Source organism: Sinocyclocheilus rhinocerous, unplaced genomic scaffold, assembly GCF_001515625.1.
Source record: "Sinocyclocheilus rhinocerous isolate Xijiao unplaced genomic scaffold, SAMN03320098_v1.1 scaffold1616, whole genome shotgun sequence".
NCBI classification, from domain to species: Eukaryota; Metazoa; Chordata; class Actinopteri; order Cypriniformes; family Cyprinidae; genus Sinocyclocheilus; species Sinocyclocheilus rhinocerous.
The window spans coordinates 180,511-203,513 of NW_015645077.1; the positions used below are offsets into that span (position 1 = coordinate 180,511).

The 23,003-nt window shown below is 37.8% G+C and overlaps 1 protein-coding gene across 6 annotated transcripts in view; it reads left to right on the top strand.

The window, feature by feature from the left end:
• Window positions 1-23,003, top strand: part of LOC107705640 (T-lymphoma invasion and metastasis-inducing protein 1-like) — an 81,614-nt gene that overhangs the window by 35,056 nt on the left and 23,555 nt on the right. For all 6 annotated transcript variants that reach the window (XM_016509032.1, XM_016509030.1, XM_016509031.1 and 3 more), the window contains exons 3-16: window positions 653-1,529; window positions 5,064-5,273; window positions 6,860-7,133; window positions 7,874-8,046; window positions 8,986-9,210; window positions 10,909-11,094; window positions 13,767-13,913; window positions 14,232-14,306; window positions 15,635-15,805; window positions 16,172-16,276; window positions 16,717-16,798; window positions 17,901-17,987; window positions 19,377-19,589; window positions 19,996-20,096. In XM_016509032.1, the coding sequence (XP_016364518.1) occupies window positions 663-1,529; window positions 5,064-5,273; window positions 6,860-7,133; window positions 7,874-8,046; window positions 8,986-9,210; window positions 10,909-11,094; window positions 13,767-13,913; window positions 14,232-14,306; window positions 15,635-15,805; window positions 16,172-16,276; window positions 16,717-16,798; window positions 17,901-17,987; window positions 19,377-19,589; window positions 19,996-20,096 (2,916 nt within the window). In that variant the 5' untranslated portion in view covers window positions 653-662. The remainder of the gene's footprint in view (window positions 1-652; window positions 1,530-5,063; window positions 5,274-6,859; window positions 7,134-7,873; window positions 8,047-8,985; window positions 9,211-10,908; window positions 11,095-13,766; window positions 13,914-14,231; window positions 14,307-15,634; window positions 15,806-16,171; window positions 16,277-16,716; window positions 16,799-17,900; window positions 17,988-19,376; window positions 19,590-19,995; window positions 20,097-23,003) is intronic.

Here is a 23,003-nt window from a genome sequence, read left to right on the forward strand (position 1 = left end):
TTGAAAAATATATTTTAAAAAATTATATGTATAGGATACATAAAAATATATTAAAATGTATTAAATTATTTAATTATTGAAATTAAATATATATATAATATATTAAATAATATGATACAATTTCAATAATAATTTCAATAATTAATACATTTAAACAGTTAATGCATAAATGTTTTTCTTTTTTATATTGACTTTTCAGAAGCATAAATGCAGTCAACAACTGACCTTAATAATAGATTTGTGTTAACATATTTAAGTGTCAACTTATTTCATTCAAATTTTCATTTATTCTTAAGTATTGTTTTATAAAATAATACTTATAAACCTTATAATATTTATCTTTAACTGCACGTTGTCATAAAATGCACTAAAATGAACCAGCGAGTATATAGGGCTCATTCGTTCTTTAATCAGACTCTACTGTACAATATATATTTAACTGTCATTTAGTATTTTAGAATTTTGATCTTGGATTAATCTTAAATGTCCATAGTTTTTGTTAATTGTATGACTTAAGTTATTCACGTGCCGTGCTAGTGACATGGTGTTAAAAAAGAATAAATTAATACATAAATGATAACGCAGTGGAAAACACTTTATGGATCAGTTATATTTAGTTGCATGATCTCTGTGTTTTTTCTGTCTGCTGCAGATACTGAGCCATGGGTAACACAGAAAGTCATAGCAGCGGCCATGGTTACTATGGAGACGGCCGGCGCCACCTCTCCCGTAAACACATGTCCCGCTCGCTCCGCCTGTCCAGCAAGCAGACGTACTGTTCCCGCCGTACGCCGTCTGGAAAACCGGAGCATCGCAACTCCGAGACCAGCACGCGCTCCAGCAGCACTCCCAGCATCCCGCAGTCGCTGGCCGACCACGGCCTGGAGCCCTTCAACGACTCGGACATGCTGCCCGACTTCAGCAGCCCCATATGGGTGGACCGCGTGGCCATGAATCTCAGACCCATGTCCTTCCACAGCCATCCGGCCCATTCGCCCGCCGCGACCCACACCGCCAAACAGGCCATGCAGGACGACGCCGAACCGCCAGAGGACAAGTCCCACGTCCAGCGCACACAGGACGGCTCCCAAGAGGCATCTAGCTTTAAAAAGAAACGCTCTAAGTCTGCGGATATGTGGAGGGAGGGCTCGCTGGAGGTGTCCTTATCCGACCTGAGCCAGGAGCACCTGACCAGCACGGAGGAGATCGGAGACACGCCGGACACCTGCGAAGCCAGTTTGCAGTCGTCCGTTCAGGAGCTGCTGGACTCAAACCGTGCCAATTCTTTAGACGAGCTCTACGGACCGAAGAGCCCCGCCTGCAGGCCCACGCACGGACGCTATGCCAAATGGCACAAGGGCGGTGCCACAAGCAGAGAAGGTGATGAGGATAAAATAATCTCGCCCTGTGAGGACGACGGAGCCGCCTATGGCGCGTATACACTGCCCTGCCGCCGGTCTCACTGTCTGTCAGAGGGACCAACCAATCATCAAGGAGTTATGCAAGGGAGGCGGGCACAAACCATACAGGTGAGTTTTGATTGGGTAGCCCCGCCCACAGTGAAATCTTATTGGTCACTACTCCAGTATTAAACACCAAATAAATTCTGATTAGCTGTAATCGTGTTATATTTTGCAACATTTATAAATACCATTATATTTTTGTATTTATTTAGTTTTTTTATATTTAATCTAAAAAGTATTAAATAGAAATGCTATTATGTTTTTATAATTACTTTGTTTTTTTTATATTTTATGTATAAAATATAAATATCATCATATTTTAGATTTTTTTAAATATTCTATTAATAAAAATATATAATATAAATACCATTATATTTTTATAATTGTTTGCTTTTTTTATATTTTATTTATAAAAAATATCAGTAATGTGTGACGAATAGAGTAGCACCAAACACAGTCCATGTAAAAATGTAGACAAAGTGTCCGGGTGTGTAGATCCAAACCAAATGCAAAACAAGAAAAAAGGATCTGCATACAAAAATTTAGGCAAAAGCTTGTGTGGATTTTTTCCATAGAGGCCACAAAAAAAGTGCAAAGAAAGTGCCTATCATCGTATTTTAGATTTTTTAAAATATTCTATTAATAAAAATATATAATATAAATACCATTATATTTTTATAATTGTTTGCTTTTTTTATATTTTATTTATAAAAAATATCAGTAATGTGTGACGAATAGAGTAGCACCAAACACAGTCCATGTAAAAATGTAGACAAAGTGTCCGGGTGTGTAGATCCAAACCAAATGCAAAACAAGAAAAAAGGATCTGCATACAAAAATTTAGGCAAAAGCTTGTGTGGATTTTTTCCATAGAGGCCACAAAAAAAGTGCAAAGAAAGTGCCAAGTGCAAAATGTTTTCAGTTTCAACCCTTCATCTGTGCCATACCTATAACAATCTAAACTATAATTACCATTCTGTTTTAGAATTATTTGTTTTCAATGTTCTATCTATAAAAATATAAAATATAAATGACATCATATCACAGTCCATTATATTCAGAGTCAGTCATATTTTATAATTAATGTTTTTTTATGTCATTATATTGGTTGGAGCATAAGAAACAAATGGAGAAAAACATTTTTGAAAAAACATTTTATTCATATTTTATTCTGTGTTCTTTGTAGCGGACGCCAGGACTGTTATTCAAAAAAAAAAGAAATAGACATGAAAAGGCATGTGTGTAGACAAAAACAATGATTTATTTTTTATTTTATTTTTTAGGTTTCAGGCTATTTTTAACCAAACTTTGTACAAAGATGATTATGTTATGAAAGATATAACTGAATGATTTGATAGACTATTTTACTTTATGCAATATGTGCGTAAAATGTCCATAAATTGGTATTCCCATTCTATAAAATGTATCCATACATTGCATCTGATTTGGATATTAATGTGTTCTTGGGGCAAACCATAATGAAAAAAGAAGTGTTATAATGGGAGTAATAACTTGGAAACATTTTCATAAACATTTTCCTGAGATGTTTATTTACGTCAAATAATTTGAAAATGAGTCAGATTTAAATGATAATTACAAAATATTTTCATATTTCCCTAAGAGTGCTAAATGTAATCATTCTGTCAATGATCAAGTTGGTAGTGAACTGTACAGCTTTGAAGCGTCTCGTGTTGTTTCAGATCAGCCGCTCTCATTGAAAGTGAATGGCTTTGTTTGAATGATTGGAGTCTTTGAGTGTCAGTGTGAACGCCTGTAGGTGTGCAGTAATAATGTGAGTGTAATGTTGTGTTAGTGTAGGTGTACACCAGGGAATTTCAGTCTTGCAGTGAATGTTGACTGCGGTTAATCCCCCAGAATCCTCTGAATCTCCTCATGTAGAGAGACTGAACATATGAATGACTCATTTGTGTGTGAGTTCACACAGACTCCAGTTTCCCATTGGACAGCATTATAACTTCACTAGAAGCTCATCCCAGTCAACTGTTGGTGTAAATAGTTTTTTTATACCATTATACTACCATGGTAAGTTGCACATGCACCAAGGTAGCATATTTTAAGGACATTTTTAAGTACTTTGTTAATACCATGCTACATTAAAGTACCATAGCATTGACATCACTATACCATAGTACCACCACAGTAACTCTCATTCTCTATGACGTGTGTTGACAGTCCTAGTGCATTGTGGCTCTGTCACACTGTCCATATGGTGGTGGCTGTTTTTTCCTGCTCTCTCTCGGATGATCCAGATCCTGGAGTCAGACTTCTGTGAGAACAGCTCGCTTCTTTTGTCATGCTAATGAGCTGTAACTGACAGGAACGTGATTGAGAGAGAGTGAACGAGGAGGAAAGGTAGAGAGAGTTGAGCTCTAGATATGCGGGTTTATTTTTCACTATATTTCTTGCTTAAATATGTGTGTGCAAGAAAGTGTTTCAGTTGTATGTAGGTGTTTGCTACAGCTAGAAAGAAAAAGATGAAATCACCGTGTGACACTGCCTCTCTGTGAGGCTCCATCGGTGAAGATGAATGGCATGCCGGGCCGCACAGTCCAGTCATGTGACTCCCGCTAGATGCCGGGTTTGGTGGGTAATATCCCATCATTCCCCAGCAGCAGTACAGAGTGGTATTGTACAGTCAACTTTACTGCGCTATAACTCGACACACAGAGTTCAGACAGCGCTGTGGTCTCTCAGGCAGACCTGTGTCAACTTCTGTAAAATGTTCACTTCACAACCTGCAGCTCGTCATCTGCTTCTGAAGACACCACGCACTCCGGCCAACAGGTAGGAGGACTGAAGATGTGTTGGAGAAGAGCCACGTTTGTTAGAGTGGAAAACTGAGTCTTTATCTTTTGAGTCTGTCGAAATCACAAGGCTCACGTTTAGTTGCTGAGAAAGAACATCCAGGAACTGTGATTGGTTTTGTTGCTTAGCTTTAGGTAAAGTAAGTCATGTTAAAACCAATGTCCTAGGCTAATTAATTAGAAAACAAATATTTTTTGAGTAAATTTAGATACATGTCATGTCTTTTCATACAATCTGGTATTCACAGAACTCATTACATGTTCATTTTTGGTTCTGGCTCTTTTTTACTCCATTTTAAAATTCACTGATTTTACTCCAAAATTACTTCACATATTATTATTCACACTGGGCCTATATTTGATAATTTTATGTACATTTACTTGCTGTCATTTAATACTTTTATATATATACAGTGTTTCCACGGCCCTGAAAAACCTGGAAACTTAAGGAAATTTGAAAAGTGGGATTACCAGGCCTGAAAAAAACAAGTTAAAAAAAATTTAAATTAAAATATTTTCTTATTAATTCATTTTTTATATATTTTTTTTTTTCTAAAATTTCTATAGTTAATATAAAACCATTTAGTCTTTTTATGCTCAGTTGTTCAGTTCAAAACTGTTTCTTTGGCTAGAAATTACTCTAATTTACTCTGTTACATTTAAATGTATACCTATAAAATTGTGTAAATTAAATCATTATCCCATCATCACAAATAATCATGGTAAATTAGCCAATATAAATATACATTTATTCATGTATTTATTTGGTATTAAGGATGTCACGGCGGGAGATGGCAGTGATTATGAGGACAGTGGTATCGATGGGCTGACGGGGGACAGAGAGGCGTCTCAGCACCACGCTCGACGCTATAAGACCATGTCTGCGTCTTTCTCTGCTTACTCCACGTCAGCAGGGGGCGCCTTCGCCGGGAGCGACAGTGGGAGCAGCAGCGGGGCTGGAGCGGGACCCTCAGATGACACACAGGTGGGCAGTGTGATTTATTTATTAGTGCTGGTTCCCCGGTTCCTGTTTCATGATATGTTCCATCCAGACATCAGTAGAAACACATTAACATCAGATAGATGCAACATCAGTGCATGAATGTGACAACATCAAGGGGTAAACGTTCCATCAAATGAGTAATGTTCATTAAACCAAAATATATGTAAATAAATTTTTTATATATATATATATATATATATATAAAGTAAAATATTTTCATGTTTTTTAATAATTTTTTAATAAATTAAAAACACCAAGATTTTTCAGAGGTGCCAAACGCTTTTACATTTTAATGAAATATTGTGACATGATGTTCACTATAGCCAACGTTCCATCAGATAATTAATATTCATTTAAATAAAATATATGCTAATAAAAAAATTTGAATCACTGCATTATTTATTTAGAATTTTCCATATTTATTTTTACCATATCCATTCCCAAAAAAATAGTGCAGAAAGTGATTTTAAAAATCTGTCTGGCCTCTGACACATCTTGGCGTTATTTATGTATGTATGTATTTATTATTTATTTATAACTTTTTTTGGTTTATTTTGTTATATCCATTCCCCATAAAATAGTGCAGAAAATGCTAATAGAAAAAGTCTGGCCTGTTCGGTGCCTCTTAAACATCTTGCAGTTCTATCTATCTATCTATCTATCTAGAAATAAATAATAATAATAATAATAATTTTTATTTATATAGTGCCTTTCCAACACCCAAGGTCAGAGACAGAGACAGGTTTAAGGAACAGAACCAAATAAACATCAACATCACAGCACAATATACAGGTGCATCTCAATAAATTAGAATGTCGTGGAAAAGTTCATTTCAGTAATTCAACTCAAACAAATTGTGAAACTAGTTTATTAAATTTAATTTCAGCAAACAGACTGAAGTAGTTTAAGTCTTTGGTTCTTTTAATTGTGATGATTTTGGCTCACATTTATTGAGTACATGTACAGTAAATGAACATACTTTCCAGAAGGCCAACTATTCACTAAAAATGTTTTTTTTATTGGTTTTATTTTATTGGTTTTTGTTAAATGTGAGCCAAAATCATCACAATTAAAAGAACCAAAGACTTAAACTACTTCAGTCTGTGTGCATTGAATTTATTTAATACACGAGTTTCACAATTTGAGTTGAATTACTGAAATAAATGAACTTTTCCACGACATTCTAATTTATTGAGATGCACCTGTACATACCAAGGGCTGAAAGTAATATACAGAGGTCGCTTACAAAGTTATGTTAGAGATACAAACAAAGAGGGAGTCAAATAAATAACATATCCAAATAAATAAAACACCAGAGGCACAAAACACTATTACTATTTTGATAGATTTTTTTTTATTATTTATTAATATTATTTAATAAAATATTAGGTAAATGATGTGCAATAAGAGACCAGAGACTTTAATTAATAATTAAATAAGGTACTTTTTTATGTTGTCATTAAGAACAAACTATGACCAACGATTTGTATGTTATTTGTAAGTTTGTGACATAGTTTAGCATCTGTTCGGTGATAATAATCGTCCTGGACCTGTGTGTGTCTGACCAGGGCGTCTATGAGAACTTCCGTCAGGAGCTGGAGCAGAGCGTGAGTCCGGCGGAGGTTCCCGAGGAGAGAAGCTCAGCGTTCAGCGACGAGCAGAGCAGCGTGACGCTGAGCTCCGCTTACCACACCGACCCTCTGCTGAACGTGGCCGCCGTGCAGGGAACCGTGCGCAAAGCCGGACGCCTCGCCGTCAAAAACTTCCTGGTGCATAAAAAGAACAAGAAGGTGGAGCTCGCGCCTCGCCGCAAGTGGAAGAGCTACTGGGTGTCCCTCAAAGGTGTGTGTGTGGTGTTTCTGAAAGAGATGCGAGCGGTTACCTGACACCATAAACAGGTTTTACAACTTCCTGTGAAAAGGTTTGTAAGAGAAGAGGAGGATTATGTTTGTTGTGTGCTGTTATATGGGTAAGTCCAGAAAAAGCTCTTGAGAATTGAACGCCCATCATTCACCATGTTAACTCTGACACGCTTGTTTGTTAAATATTCTGGCAAATTAGATGTTTTTAGCTACTAAGTGACTAAACACATTTCCCATATTTATTTTACCATACCCATTTCTCAAAAAAAAACAAAAAAACAAGTCTTTACTGACAATTTAATGTGTTCTTGCTGAATAAAATTATTCATTTCTTTCAAAAATAATCTTACTTGCCCCAAACGATAGTGTATGTACTGTATATAAGTTCCTCATAACTGGATACAGATAGTGTAAGACATGTTAGAAAGCTCTGTATCTTTGCCAACACTGAAAACAGCTAAATCAAAGCTGAAAAAACAATCCAATAAGTGTGTGCGCATTATATTGGATTCTGTTTAAGAAAGCAGCGCTGCATTTCTTATTTTGGCCACTGGAGAGCAGAGTTCAATCAATAAAGCCGCATAACTCCAATCTATTGGATATCCTGCTCTCGTTCCCTTGGAAACAGCGACTGAGAGACGATCTGTAGTGTTAATTGAACTCACGTGAACAACTTTGAATTTCTGATTCTTGAGTGAATGTCCTAATTTGTTCTACCAGGATGCACTCTGTTTTTCTACGAGACGGATGGCCGGTCAGGCATTGATCACAACAGCGTCCCTAAACATGCCGTGTGGGCCGAGAACAGCATCGTCCAGGCCGTCCCAGAACACCCCAAAAAAGATTTCGTCTTCTGCCTGAGTAACTCGCTCGGAGACTCCTTCCTTTTTCAGGTAACTGACCATCCAGTGCAAACCCTCTTCATATACTGATACTGAACAGATAATGTAACAGACTGAGTTTCACATATAAACGTCTGACTCACTGATATGTTCAGAATAGTAGCACACTTAGTGCATACTGCACCATATAAACTGTTTACTGCATACTATGTTTTCCTAGTCTAGTTGTCTAATAAACCTGCCATTGTATATTATGATAATTGTTGGATCTTTGACAAATTGCTTTTGTTTTTGTTTTGCTTTGGATAAAAGCATCTGCTAAATGCATAAATGTAAATGCCATTTTTTACAGTATGCAATATGTCACAATTAACAGTAGTGTGCTACTTTGTTGTCAAGCCCCAACAAATTATGTGGCGCATTTATTTATTAACAATAAAAATGTTTTATCCTAATTTGCTAACTTTAAGCAGAACTGATCAAAACTCACAGATAACTGTCACTGGCTGGGATTTATAAGTTGCCTAAAATGTCCGGGTTTTGGCTTTGTTTTGCTATTGACGTGCTCTCTACTGTCCTTATGCATTATATGCACGCGCATTTGCATTGCTTTGACCGATCTCTGTAGATCCCGCCTTCTCAAACACCACGATTGGTCAATTATGTACAATGCCTGCACGCTATTGGTCAAGCTAGTTTTCAGTCATTACCATCAGCAAGTATGAAAACAATAGGAAACAAGACATTTTAGGCTGTTTAGAAATCCTAGCCAGGACATATCTGGGAAAAATAAGACTTATGGTTGCCCTAGTTATGTGTCAATCTGCAAAGTCAAACTGCAGAGTGCATTGCATTGTGGGATGCCATGGTATACCAGCTGAAATACCACATATTTCATGCATATAGAGAATTTTCTCACCATGCAGTTTACATAGAAAAAAATAGAGTAGTGTGTTAATATGCTATTTAACCTTTGACCTCTTTCTGTAGACCTGCAGCCAGACTGAGCTTGAGAACTGGATCACGGCCATCCACTCGGCCTGCGCCGCGGCCGTCGCTCGGCAACACCACCGCGAAGACACGGTGCGTCTGCTGCGGGCCGAGATCCGAAAGCTGGAGCAGAAGATCGACATGGATGAGAAGATGAAGAAAATGGGAGACATGCAGCTCTCCGCTGTCACCGACGCCAAGAAGAGGAAGACCATTCTGGAGCAGGTTATTGATTGATTTACCATGTTTGGGTCCGAATTACCCACAATCCTACAGAATCTCTCAGAACATATTTGATGTTGAGGTGCGCTCAGTAATTTATCCTCAATAAAAAAGTGATAAAATATTGATAAAATTATAAAATAAAATATAAACATGTAATATAAAACATTTAAAAATATTTTTAAAAATCTGTTTAAAATTAAAAAAAAAAAAGCTTTAGTACCTGAAAAAGTTTGCAATGTACTCTACCATTCAAAAGTTCAGGCTCAGTAAGTTTTTTGTAATTTTTTGAAGAAAGTCTCTTATGCTCACCAAGGCTTCATTTATTATAATAATTTTTGATTTTATAATAAAAAAATGCAGTAAAAACAGTAATATTGTGAAATATAATTACCATTTAAAATAAGTGTTTTCTATTTAAATATATTTTAAAATATAATTTATTCCTGAATTTTCAGCAGCCATTATTACAGTCTTCAGCTTTAACATCATTCTTTAACATTTCTTATGATCCATGTTCAAAACAGTTTTTTTTTTGTATGAATAGAAAGTTCAAAAGAATGGCATTTATTTGAAATAGACATTTGAAAAGTAAATCTTTGAAATATCTTTTGTATATTCTGTATATCTTATGTAATATACAATAATTTGGAGTAGGGTTTTGGACCAGTGAGATTTGTGGGCGGGACTAACTAGCACAACATGATGAGAACAGAAGCTATTGACAGAAGAAATGTTTTAAAGGGATAGTTCACCCCAAAATGTTGGTAACCCATCAGTTGATGGTAGCCATTGACCTCCACAGTATGAAAAAATACTATGGAAGTGAATGGCTATCGGAAACTATTTGGTTACCAACATTCTTCAAAATATCTTATGTCTTAAACAGAAGAAAGAAACTCATACAGGTTTAGAACAACTTGAGGGTGAGTAAATTATAACAGAAGTTAAATTTTTGGGTGAACTGTCCCTTTAATGTTCAAAATTATTGTTGCTTGCCTCTGGTTAGGACAAAAAGTGTTGAAGAGTCTGTCAGTGCTGTTTTGTTTTCCATAATTATTGTATCAATATCATAAAGCGTTACGGCACAAACATCCTCCGAATCCGCTGTATTACTGCTGATTTTCATCATGATGCTGTCATAATGTTGACAGAACATTGATTTGCTCCATACACTTGCTGCAAAAGTTCACGTTCCACTCAATGGATGTTTACGCAAGACACAGAGCTCCGAATGGCCCGCGGCCCATCAGGAGGAGGGTTAGCGGGTGCCTGTGGGTATTTAATTTTGGCAGCGTCGGGTCACACATTGTGCCCTGGTGAATGGCAGCAGGGCCGAGTTCCTAGGGAGTCCCAGACCTCTCTGCCAGTGGAATGTGTGGCGCTGTTGTTTGCTACTTTGTGTGTTGCCTGGACCGCTGCCCCCTCCGCCGCGTCTTCCAAAAAAAAAAGTGGCTGGGAGGAGTATAAATCCACTGGTGTATAAACCCACTCCACTGCCCTCCAAACACCATTTTATTAGATCAAACCAGACCAAACACAAGGCACGGAAGCTTCTAGATATCTAGAGATGGTCCTTTAAGGCTAAATGTAATGTAATGACCTTGTTTTTCGAGAGAATGATCATTTTGACAACTCTTACATGCCGCTGGCCTGCTGTAAACCATGTTCTAACGATAACTTTCTCTCTTTTCCTCACAGATTTTCCTGTGGGAGCAGAATTTAGAGCAGTTCCACATGGATCTATTCCGTTTCCGCTGTTACCTGTCCAGCCTGCAGGGCGGCGAGCTTCCCAACCCCAAACGCCTGCTGGCCTTCGCCTCCCGTCCCACCAAACTGGCCATGGGCCGACTGGGCATTTTTTCAGTCTCTTCCTTCCATGCACTGGTAATTATCCCTCAGTTTTCCATAATTTATTCAATCAATTTGTTCCTATGTATAGATATAGATATTTCTATATAGGTAAATAGGTAGATATAATTTTTTTTTTCTAGATATTAAAAATGACTTCATATGTATTATGTTATTATATATTAAGACATATATTGCATTTAATATATATATATATATGACATTTTTAGAGATTTCAGTCTTTCTCCTTTCAAGTAGACATAGAAAACAACTCCCTGGTGTCATTAAGGGAACTTACTTCGACTTATAAGTTTTCAAATGTTTGGTATCTAACATATTTCAAACAGAAGCATTGCTTAGAAACCTACATCAAGAGCATCAGTATCGCTCTATTTTTACCCAGAATGCATGTATTAACCTGCTTCCTTCCCACCCGTCAGTGCTGGTGTACATGGGTAATGGATTTTGGCATAAAAGGAAACAGTAGTTGAAGGGTTGGTCGGTGTGTTTTGCCTTGGATGTGGGCCACGGCTCCGGCTGATCAATACCATCCATCCTCAGATTCGCCTCCAGCTCTGGCGTTCTGTGTAGGAGCTGGAGGACACCGGGATACAGGGAGATTTTATTTTTGTCTATGCAGCTTGGATGAATTTTTTTGGGTGGAGGGGGTGGGGATGCTCTTCAGTATTCACATTCTGAGAGGATGGAGAGAGAGGATAAGTGTTGGGTCCAAATGAAGTGCTGTTGGCCCGTGTGCTGTTCTTCACGAATAATGGCTTGGTTCAGAGCAGTGGAGAGGGTTTTTGATGCAGCCGGAGTGCTTTTCTCCATTAGGAGACTCAGAAATGCCACAGTGCGTTCAACACAACGAGCGTGTATAATTTTTGAATGACACTCAAAAGAACTCGCCAAACACTTCACTAACCTTTAAAATTCATCCGGACCCGAGTGACCACAGGAAGCAAGTTATTTTTGTGTGTCTGCTGCTCATTTATGAATGAATAAGTGTTTATTCGATTTTGGTAGGGAAAGTCACATCTACCAACTGTTTTTGCTGAAAAAAGAATGAAAGAGCTGTGATGGATGAAATCCATCCTCTGACATTTCTTTTGAGAACGTAAGAGCAAGAACAATTGTGACAAGACTGAATGCAGTTTATGGAGAAACTTTGAAAATGGTGTGATGGGTATTTGTCTTTTCAGGGCTGTTTTTATTCAGCAAACGCACATGCTTCTGCTTTCTTATTTTATTAGGGATTTAAATACAGGAGAACTCCAGAAATGCCTTGATTACACAGTCACCATTAATAACAATCTGTGTTTGTGAGCTTTGTGTTTGCTGAGGGAAAAAATCTCATGCAGTTCTGATCAGGACATTGGCTTTTCAACTAAAAATCAGGAAAAGCAGCTGAATTTTGGAACATGGCAGCTAGTTTCTAGCTAATCATTAGCTGGTGCAAGCATGCAAAAACCAACAACAAACCAGCTACCAGTTTAGACCAACTCGTGACCAGTTTATCCCAGCTAATGACCAGTTTAGACTAGCTTTCATCTAGCTTACTCTGCTAATGAATAGTTTAGACTAGCTAAAGATGCATTTAGACCAGCTAACAAGCAGTTTAGACCATCTCATGACCAGTTTAGAACACATAATGACCCATTTAGACCAGCTAACAGACAGTTTAGACTAGCTCATGATGCATTTAGACCAACTAAGGACCATTTCAGACCACCTCATGAGAAGTTTAGTTTAGTAAATGACTCATTTAGACAAGCTAACCACCAGTTTAGACCAGCTAATGACTAATATAGACTAGCTAATGACCCATTTAGACCCGCTAATGACCATTTAGATCAGCTAATGACAAGTTTAGACCAGCTCATGACCAGTTTAGACAAGCTAATGATCCATTTACACCAGCTAACAGACAGTTTAGACTAGCTCATGACGCATTTAGACCAGCTAAGGACCATTTCAGACCACCTCATGACCAGTTTAGTTTAGTAAGTGACTCATTTAGACAGGCTAACAACCAGTGTAGACCAGCTCATGACCAGTTTAGACAAACTAATGAGCCATTTAGATCAGCTAATGACAAGTTTAGACCACCTCATGACCCGTTAAGTTTAGTAAATTACTCATTTACACAAGCTAACAACCAGTTTAGACCAGCTAATGACCAGCGTAGACTAGCTAATGACCCGCTAATGACCATTTAGATCAGCTAATGACAAGTTTAGACCAGCTTATGACCTGTTTAGACTAGCTAACGACCAGTTCAGACCACATCATGACCAGTTTAGACCACCTAATGACCCATTTAGACTAGCTCATGACCAGCTAGACCAGCTAATAGCCCATTTAGACCAGCTAGTGAGCAGTTTTAGAAAATCTTATTACCTATTTAGACTAGTTAAAAACCAGCTTGCACCTGTAATGGCCCATTTAGACCAGCTAATAACCCATTTATACTAGCTCATGACCAGCTAGACCAGCTAATGACCCATTTATACCCAGATACTTGAACACCTTTGCTTATGAAGCTCACGGCTGAACATCAGTGTGACTGAATCAATGAGAAGGGGTTGTACCAAGCAGCTGTGTTCATATCTCAGACTCCTGCTAGGAGCAGTCTAGTCAGTTTGATCGCTGAGACACACAGTATGAATGTTGTCCCCGTACCTCATGCGGCTGTTTTGTGTCTGTAGGTGGCGGCTCGCACTGAGAGTGGCGTGAGGCGTAGGACACAGGCGATGTCGCGCTCCACCAGCAAACGCAAGAGTCGCTTCTCCTCACTATGGGGTCTGGACACCCACTCCAAGAGAAAGAGTAAAGGTCATCCCAGCATCAGCCAGGTAAACTACACACACACTTAATTCACACTTGGTGTTTTCTTCCAGAACACATAAACATGCATATGCACAGATCAACCGGCCCTGCTTAAAAAATAAAATGCACATTCATTTGCATGCTGGTGGTGCTGGTTGACCAGCAAATCTTGCTGGTTAAGACAAACCAGCATCTCAAGCAAAGGACAAAGACAATATGAGATGGTCAACAGCACTTTTTTCAACAAGCAGATGAAATGAATGCTACAGAAAACACATACAGTTGGTTTTCGTGTTTTGGTTTTGATGGGTGACTGCTGAATGTTAGATGATCTTTTTAAACAGGTTTTTGCAGAAGGAGATGACCAAGTTAAAAGTCCTCTAGAAGGCATGTTTGAGGGTTCTTCTTGTGAGACGACGGTAAGAAACATGCATCTCTCAATACTACACTACATCTATAAAAGTGGCAAAAACACACAAAATACTATGTGAGCCCACTGCTCCAAATCAAAATTGCCCTGTTCAGAGAGATGCGCTCTGGGCCAGATCTCTGGAGAGGGTTGGCAGAGATGTGGGCGTATATTCATCACTGGTGTTGGCGGAGGTTGGCGGAGGCATTCGTGGTGTAGCAACAGTAGAGGTGGTGGTGCTATAATCCACTGACCTGGGGTGCAGATAAAAGTGTTGATGTTCTGATTCACTCACTCCATCATAAGCAGAGAAAGAAAGATGGTGGAATGGGAGACTACAGTGCATTTTTATCCATGTTTAATGGCTGAAAAAGTTTTGGGTCGGTAAGATTTCTTAATGTTTCTGAGAAGTCTCTTCTGCTCACCATATAATTTATTTCTGTGATCAAAGCTGAATTTTCAGCATCATTACTCCAGTCTTCAGTGTCACATGATCTTCAGAAATCATTCTAATATGCTGATTTGCTGCTCAAGAAACATCTCTGATTATTATCAATGTTGAAAACAGTTGCTGCTTCATATTTTTGTGGAACCCATGATGCATGTTTGATGCAAGTTAAGGTTCAAAAGATCAGCATTTATTTGAAATATAAATCTTTTTAACGTTATAAATATCTTTACTTCCACTTTTGATCAATGTAATGCATCCTTGATTAATAAAATAATTAATTTCTTTAAAAAAATAGTAAATTAAAATCTTACTGACCCCAAACTTTTGAATGGTAGCGTAATATATACTGCATACTTTAAAAAATAGTATGCAATGATAGTATGCTATATTATCGTCACATACTGTCATAGTGTTTAAAAAAACTGAAATTAAAACACTAATTTTAATCCAATTTTGCGTAAAAGTGTAACTTTTGGCAGTCCGTTCAAATGTTTAAAAATCATTTTTGATATTACTTCCAGTTCAATCATCACAGTGGAATTTAAATATGAAGTTAAGCGCATTGTATTGTTGGAAACGGTATACAGAACAATATGCTCTAGTTGTATACTGTACATTTTGTCACATGTATGTAAATGTATTTTATGCATACAGAAAATGTGCATACTCTGCACAAAATAAATACTGCAGAAATAATATATTATGCTTTTATGATTTTCCAATTACATCTTTTTTTATGCTAGAAATTATTAGCATACAGTACACCTCAGATAGGCGATGAGTTCTTAGAAATGATGAGATGAGGATGGTCATCATTTAACATGATTAATAGCATCTCTAAAGGCCTCGTTCACAGCTGCGCTGTGCTTTCATTTATCACACTACAGAAAGACACCAAGACCCCAGTGAAAGGTCTGCCAAGACCCAGCGCAGATCATGACATCTGGTCCAGAGACCACCTCACTCCATCATGGGTGCTGCTGCCAAACGACCAGCCTGTGTTAGCCATCATCCAACCCGGAGAGTCGGCCCTCGACATGCTGGAAACGATCTGCAAGGTAACGCCAGGAAAGCCAAGATCTTTCTAGTGCAAGAAACATTCAGCGTTCTCTTCTGATGCCAGATTTTTACATTCAGAGAGTCGCTTCAGCCTTCAAGGAACTGAATGTCAGTTTGAAGGTCACTGGTGCTGTAAACTCAGATGCTGTGTCCCGCAGAGGGTTTTTAAAGTCTCAAGCTTGTGTGCACCCTGTATAAAGCAATTTATTCGCTTGAAAATGTGCCGCATCCTCTCTGATATGAGCGTTTGGGCCTTTTAGCGTGTGATTCCTGTCCATCTGGCCCACTGAGAAGAAGATACAGCCCAGTAACATGTCTTGGCATTGCTCTTCATCCATTAAATGTGTGTGCTTTCATCTCTCCAGGCTCACCAACTGGACCCCACTAAACACTACGTGCGGCTTAAGTTCCTCATTGAGAACCAAGTGCAGTTTTATATCCCCAAACCGGAGGAGGATATTTATGATCTGGTAGGTTTGGAGTTAAACTCGCTCTCGCACCCGCTGCTTAGATGCTCTTTCATTACTTTCATCCTGCTGGGACATCACACTTCATCCAAACACCCTGTCTCTTCCGCTCTCCTTCACGCTTTAATATTTCTTCTTTTTTTGACCTAAAATTGACCATTTTAAGCTATGGAATTGCTTCATTCTTTTGAAGCTTCACTTCTCTACATCCATCATCCTGGATTTATTATGTCTTCATTTATTATGTTTTGAGTGTGCAGGTCAGACACAGTCGATCAAACAGGAACATAAAGTTCTCCGCCTGTGAAATGTGATCTGTATTCTGTCACTCTCGCCCTTTCATGCCGTCCCATGTGTGTGTTGTTTATGCTCTATGAATGTGGAATATCAAAGTCGCATTCAGTGAAATATTAATGAATAACGTCCTGTGCTCTTCTTCACAGCTGTATAAGGAAATCGAGCTGTGCTGTAAGATCAGGAAGGTCATCCAGTTTGATCGGGATGAGTCCTGCATGATCGGCTATGGTGAGAGCCAAAAATGTGTTATGTTCATTAAATCATGTCTGTTTTACATTTATACTGGGAATTTTACAACGGTGCCTGGAAGTGTTCCCAGTAGTTTTTAAATGATTCTTTCAATAAAAAGTTTACATATATGTGAGTACGTCCACTCACAGTAGTAGCTTAATAAACGCTATTTTATCTTATATGGTCATTTTATGCAGGACGACATAATGAGATCACATGACCACCCGAATCCAACTAGTTTTATCTCAGTAAACTGTATGTTTTTGGACACTTTGGTTGACAGATTATATTAATTTTAACTACTGAAAACAGTTGCTTTTCGGTGATTCTACATCCACATCACAAAATGTCGATATAAGTTGTAGCAATGTTATTTTAGTATTATTCATATACTCTTATGGTATTTATTAATGATTTGAATTAGCTTTTATTTTTCAATTTTCATGTTCATTTGAGTTATTTGAGTTATTTTATGTGCTTTTGTCATTTTTATATTTTAGTTTTCTCTTTATCTATATTTTATTTAATGAGTTTAGTACTTCAACTCCCGTATTTCCATTAGTTGTAAAAGGTAAAATAATTTTTTTTTTTTCAATTTACGTTTTTCGTTTAATATTTATTTTTTATTTAAGTTTTAATTCAGTTACCGAAAACAATTTTTAATACTTTTAGTTAATAATAACAACACTGAGTCGTAGAAGATTGTATTTATTACTTTTATTTTTGCATTTTTATTTATTTTTTGCATTTTTGTATTCAACTATTTATTACTGCATGTGGGAAATCCTGAAGAGAATATGCTAATTTATGCAAATACATGTCTATATAATGGTGGTGATAGTTAAAGGGACAGTGCCGTGAAAAATGAATAATTCTACGATAATTTATTTTATGGTCCATGGAAGAACAAAAAATTCAGATGGGTTTAAAAAGACATGATGGAGAATAAATGATGACAGAATTAAAATTTTTGGGTGAACGATCCCTTTAATAATCTGACCTTGTACTTGAAAGGTTGTAGGTTCAAACCCTTTCGAGGTTTGCTTCATGTTTATACTTGATTAGGATGTCTATCACTTCATCTCTCTGTCTCTCACAGGGTTTTCTATCTCTGTGGTGGAAGAGGACGGCGTACAGCAGCTCTATATCACTGACGTGAGAGCTGGAGGATTAGCGTTCGCTAAAGGTTCATTAGCTCGTTTCACCTCCTAATTACATTCTCTTTCTCTTTTCACCCCTGTCTCTTGGTTTGTTCTTTTCTTTCTCTCTCTCTCTCTGTCTGTTCAGCATCTGTAAAGTAATTGCTGTGATATCTGTGCTGTGCTCCTGGTGTTATGTAACATGTTGTCAGCTCTATGGGGTTTCTGAGAGCCAAAGATTGCAGATTTATTCTCAACCCCTCTAAACTCTGAATAATGACAAACGATAGAAGGAATCAGAGAGACGATTAAAGTCGGACGTATCATGCAAAACAGGATTTTCCTTGCTCGTTTTGAAGATTATGTTGAGCATTTACAGGCATTTTGCACACAGAAACCTTAAAGGTACAGTAGCAGAATTGGCCCATTTAATTCTAACATTGGAGATTAAAGCGTTCTAAATAAACAACAACACTTTGCACTGAACTGTTTTACAGTATTGAATGAATTTTAAGTAAATTTATATTCAACATTTCTCTTACTCTTTTCACTAGACATTAGCTAATATTATAAGTGGATTTCAGGGAAAAATATAGAGTATGGCCCATTTAAATGACCATCAAAACAAGCTTATCTTGACATCCAGATACTGTCATCATGCCGAATAAGACTCTCGTCTCTCTGAGTGATGTCTGCGTGATCAGTGTGGCAGGATCAGGTCCGACTGGCTTATTGCTGACATTTCACATCGCCCAGAGAACTGGGTCAAACCCGCAAGCTGAAGGGCTGAATGGAAAAGCTAGAGACAATCTCTTTTTTTATTGCATCTATTTATTTTGCTGCTGGCCTTCACATCAATGAAGACAGGACATTGTATTACGTATATGACATATTTCAAATTGAGTTTTAGTAATTCAGCTTGTTCAATTTAGTCACTTATTCTAGCTTATTTTATTTCAGTTGATTGCCAATGCAACATTTCTACGTTTAGTATTAGCAAGTTTTTAATCAAATTTTTATTTTAGATTATATTAGCTTTTATTTTATTTCAGTAGTTTTATTTTTGTATTTATTATTATTATTTTTGCAGTTTTTGTTTTTAATTGTATTCATTATGGATCAAGGAGGAGAAACAAAATTTATTTATTTATTTTTGCATTAATGAATCACGCAAAATAAGACCAAAATCATGTTTTAAGTCATTAAAAAGGGGTCAATTTTTTATGTCATGGTATATTTAACTCTTGATCTTCACAGTTTTTTATGTCCTTTGTTAAACTTCAGAAATTCTTCCTTTGCTCTTTGTTTTTATTAATTGCTTGCAAGCTCTATGTATTTAACCATTTCATCCATTTTGCATGTCTCAAGAAGTCTATGATTGCAGTATTTCACTACTTAATTATTCATGAAATATTACCATATTTAAATTATTGCAGGTCTGAACGCAGGAGATGAGATTCTGCAGCTGAACAGGAAGGACGCCTGCACTCTGACCTTCGCTGACATGAAGGTGGCGTTCGCTCAGGTCTCTCTCTCTCTCACCGTTAACACACTGCCCCCTGTTGACCGCCGGCAGCTCTGCTTCTTGCCACCGAGACGCTCAGACGCTGTGGACAACGTCTACACGGACATCTTCTCTCAGAGTCAGGGTGAGGGGAGGCCAGAGATCCGCTGACCCATTTATTTGAGTGTTTTTGTGACTTACGATGCTATAATGCTAACTGTGCTAACTAGTGCATGTTAAAGGGGTCCTATTATGCTCTTTTACAAAGTCTTGATTTTGTTTTGGGGTGTACTAGAACAGGCTCTCATACTAGGTTGTTCGAAAAACACATTATTTTTCACATATCTGTCTTTCTAAGGGAGTTTTTAGAAAAACGTTTTAGAAAAGTGTTTAACTTTACACTCTTATTGATAGCTGAATGCATTATGATATCCAAAATATTAAAAGAAATGCACAGATAATCTCTAAAACATTTTAATATAACATCCAGAAACATCGCAAGGTTTAATGCAGTTATCTGAAAATTAAAAAAAGGAATTGTGGTTTCACAGAGGAGATTCTTGACGATGGAGTGGGTCTGATTGTGGAGACTTTCGGAGACAGTTTAGACGACGACTTGGAGCTCTTCACTGAGTTTGACGACTATGGAAAGGTAAATAGCTCTGCTTACCTCAGTTTTGATCATAGATTTTGTTTCAAGATGTTAGCCTGAATCTTGTGCTGCTCCGCCCGTAACGACGGGACACTTTTTCTGTCTGTGCGTGGGTTTCGTTCACGCTCACCAAATCTAGAACTGCAGGCCTTCGAAACTCTGAACTCTGAGCGAGAAGAATCACACTGCAGAAACGCTCCACCATCTGTCATCTGTGCTGTTTTTAAACAGAGGGGCTCTTACAGTTCAGTCGGTTTCTGTAATTTGTCGTGTCACATAGATAAATTTGACCCTGTCTGTCTATTAATTGTTTTATATTTCTGTCTGTCTGTCTTCATGTCTGTCTGTAATAATGAACTGTCTGCAGTGCATCTAGTGCCGGAAGCTTTTGCTGAGTGTTTGGAGATAATTAGTTTGCGTTAAGACGGGTGACAGTAAAACAGAGGTCGTTTGATTTTCTTTTGCGTCCTAATTGCTTTATTATGAGGCACAATTAACCGAATCTTGGAGGCGGTGATGAAGATGGTCTCTCTCTGAAAAGTGTCAGACAGACATAACAGTTTCGCATTTAGACGTCGTGAGAGTGTGTGTAGTTATTTTTCCACATCTCCAAGCTGCAGGATACAGTCACAGTTGTTTCATTGGACGGACGTGTTGATGGATGTGTTGAGATGATGGAACCAATCAGATTCCACACGACCCTTCCATATTTGCATAGAGAAACTATTTTTAGAAACCTGTTTCCAGAATTCCCTGTTCATCTTATGTCACTTGAGCACTGTTGAGTTGTAGTGCTGTGTTCAAAATATCGATACGACAATGTATCGTCACAGAGATTTGTCGATACGAGTATCGATACAGCTGGCCCTGTATCGATATTGTGGCACGTGTGCAGCAGTGGACCACGCTTAATTTGTTTAAAATTTTACAACGTTTAAAATTTAGTAGAAAAGTGCTAGGTTAATAGTTAGAAATGGCACTATAGTGTGCAGTGTTTAATAAACAGCTGTTTTTCTAAATTCTGCTGAGGTGAAATTCAGTGCAGTCCTGTATCGTGATAAGTATCGTATCGTGGCCTGTGTATCGTGATTCGTATCGTGACTTTGCTGGTGATACACAGCCCTATTGAGTTGAGACATTAGTAGTGGAAGCAGAAAAAAATTATATTTGATGATTATATTTGCTGATGTTCTTCCATTCCCCAACCTAACATCTAGACCTTACATGGTTTAAAGCCAGTCTTTGTTTAGTCCAGCTGATAATGTACTGCAGGAATACTCTTAATTACTTGGGGGCCACTTTTAGAAAATGAGGTGAAATTGTACTTGATTTTAATTGGTTTTAAAATATGTGGCTATTTTTTTATAATGTATGCTATATTTTAATTTTCCTGAAAATTGAAGTCAATGCATTCATGATATTTATGAATGTTTCCAGTATGTTGACTTCTCATCTACTTCACATGCAAACTTCTTATATACTTATTATTCATGTGTAAAGTCAATAACAGTTCTTAATTAGATGCAGCAGTACATTTGGTCTGTTTTCACTGTCAAGCTTTCCACATTTTGCCGTTGTTATCACATTTTTTTTGTTGCTAAGTGCAATTCACACAGTTTGAATATGCTCCAAGCTGTTGCACCAATCAGTGATGACATTATTTGCATATCCTGATGTTTGGCTTCTCGATTATTCATGCAGAAATACGACTTGCTAAATTTTTTTGGGAATTAATCTGCTTGTTCCACCAATTAAATGCAATATAAATATAAGTTTTACACCCCGTCTGATCTGCAAGCAAGTGCCGCAGCATGATAAAACTAGATCTCTCACATTATAAGCCCGGTCTTTGAGTGTCTCTGATGTGCAGAATGAGTTAGTTCTGGATCTGAAGGGTGTGTTGCTGTGGGTTGGCTGTCAGGCCCAGGCAGAGAGATGCACTTTGGGTCAGCAGGGAGACAGCGGGACTCGCTGGGAGCTTGGAGCTTGGAGAAGAATGCTTTTGGCATGCATAGACATGTGTCTTTCTCTTTGCATAGCACTATCTCTCTGGCCTTTATTAAAAAGGAGAAAGTAGCATTGAGGGCAGACGGGGAATGCAAAGGAATCTATAATCAGCTTTAGTGCACACTCATATATATACACATACACACACACAGGGTTGATTGCCTACAAAACAACAACAGCCGGACTCTGTGCTATTGTGCTTGGTGTGCTATTTCTGATGTCCAGGAGTTCGTTCCTAGTAAAGCTGATCGGGAAAAAATTGCTTAAAACAGGACAAACAAACAAAAAAAGTACAAGTACCAAGTAGCGACAAACCATGGCTGCCATCCGCGGCGCCATCTTGTATATATACACAGGATTCTGTGTATATATACACAGAATCCTGTACCCAAGAAACCAAAAATCACAGGACTTAATGAATGAAGTTGTATTTCATTTGGAAACCAAGGTCCTAGAGTCTGGAGGAAGGGTGGAGAAGCTCATAGCCCAAGTTGCTTGAAGTCCAGTGTTACGTTTCCACAGTCTGTGATGATTTGGGGTAGGCCTCCCTTGCCTACTTGGAGGAAACGACCCTGATATATAAATATACATACACACACACTAGTGATGCGCGGATGGCGGTTATATCCGCGGTCGCTGCGGATAATCCGCGGATCGTGTGGGTCGGGTAATAAAAAAATGCATTCTGATTATTTTCGGGTGGGTCGCGGGTGGATAAAATAAATCATTAATGATGCAAGTATTAACTACATTTTCTAAATTATGAACGTGTTTTAAATAGGCTACAGAAATTGAATAAACTGTAAATTAACATTAAATTAACATGTAATTAACATTAACATCACTTTGGATGTGACTGTGAGCGCACGCGCCTCTGGAGAGCGCGAGTACCGAATGGCT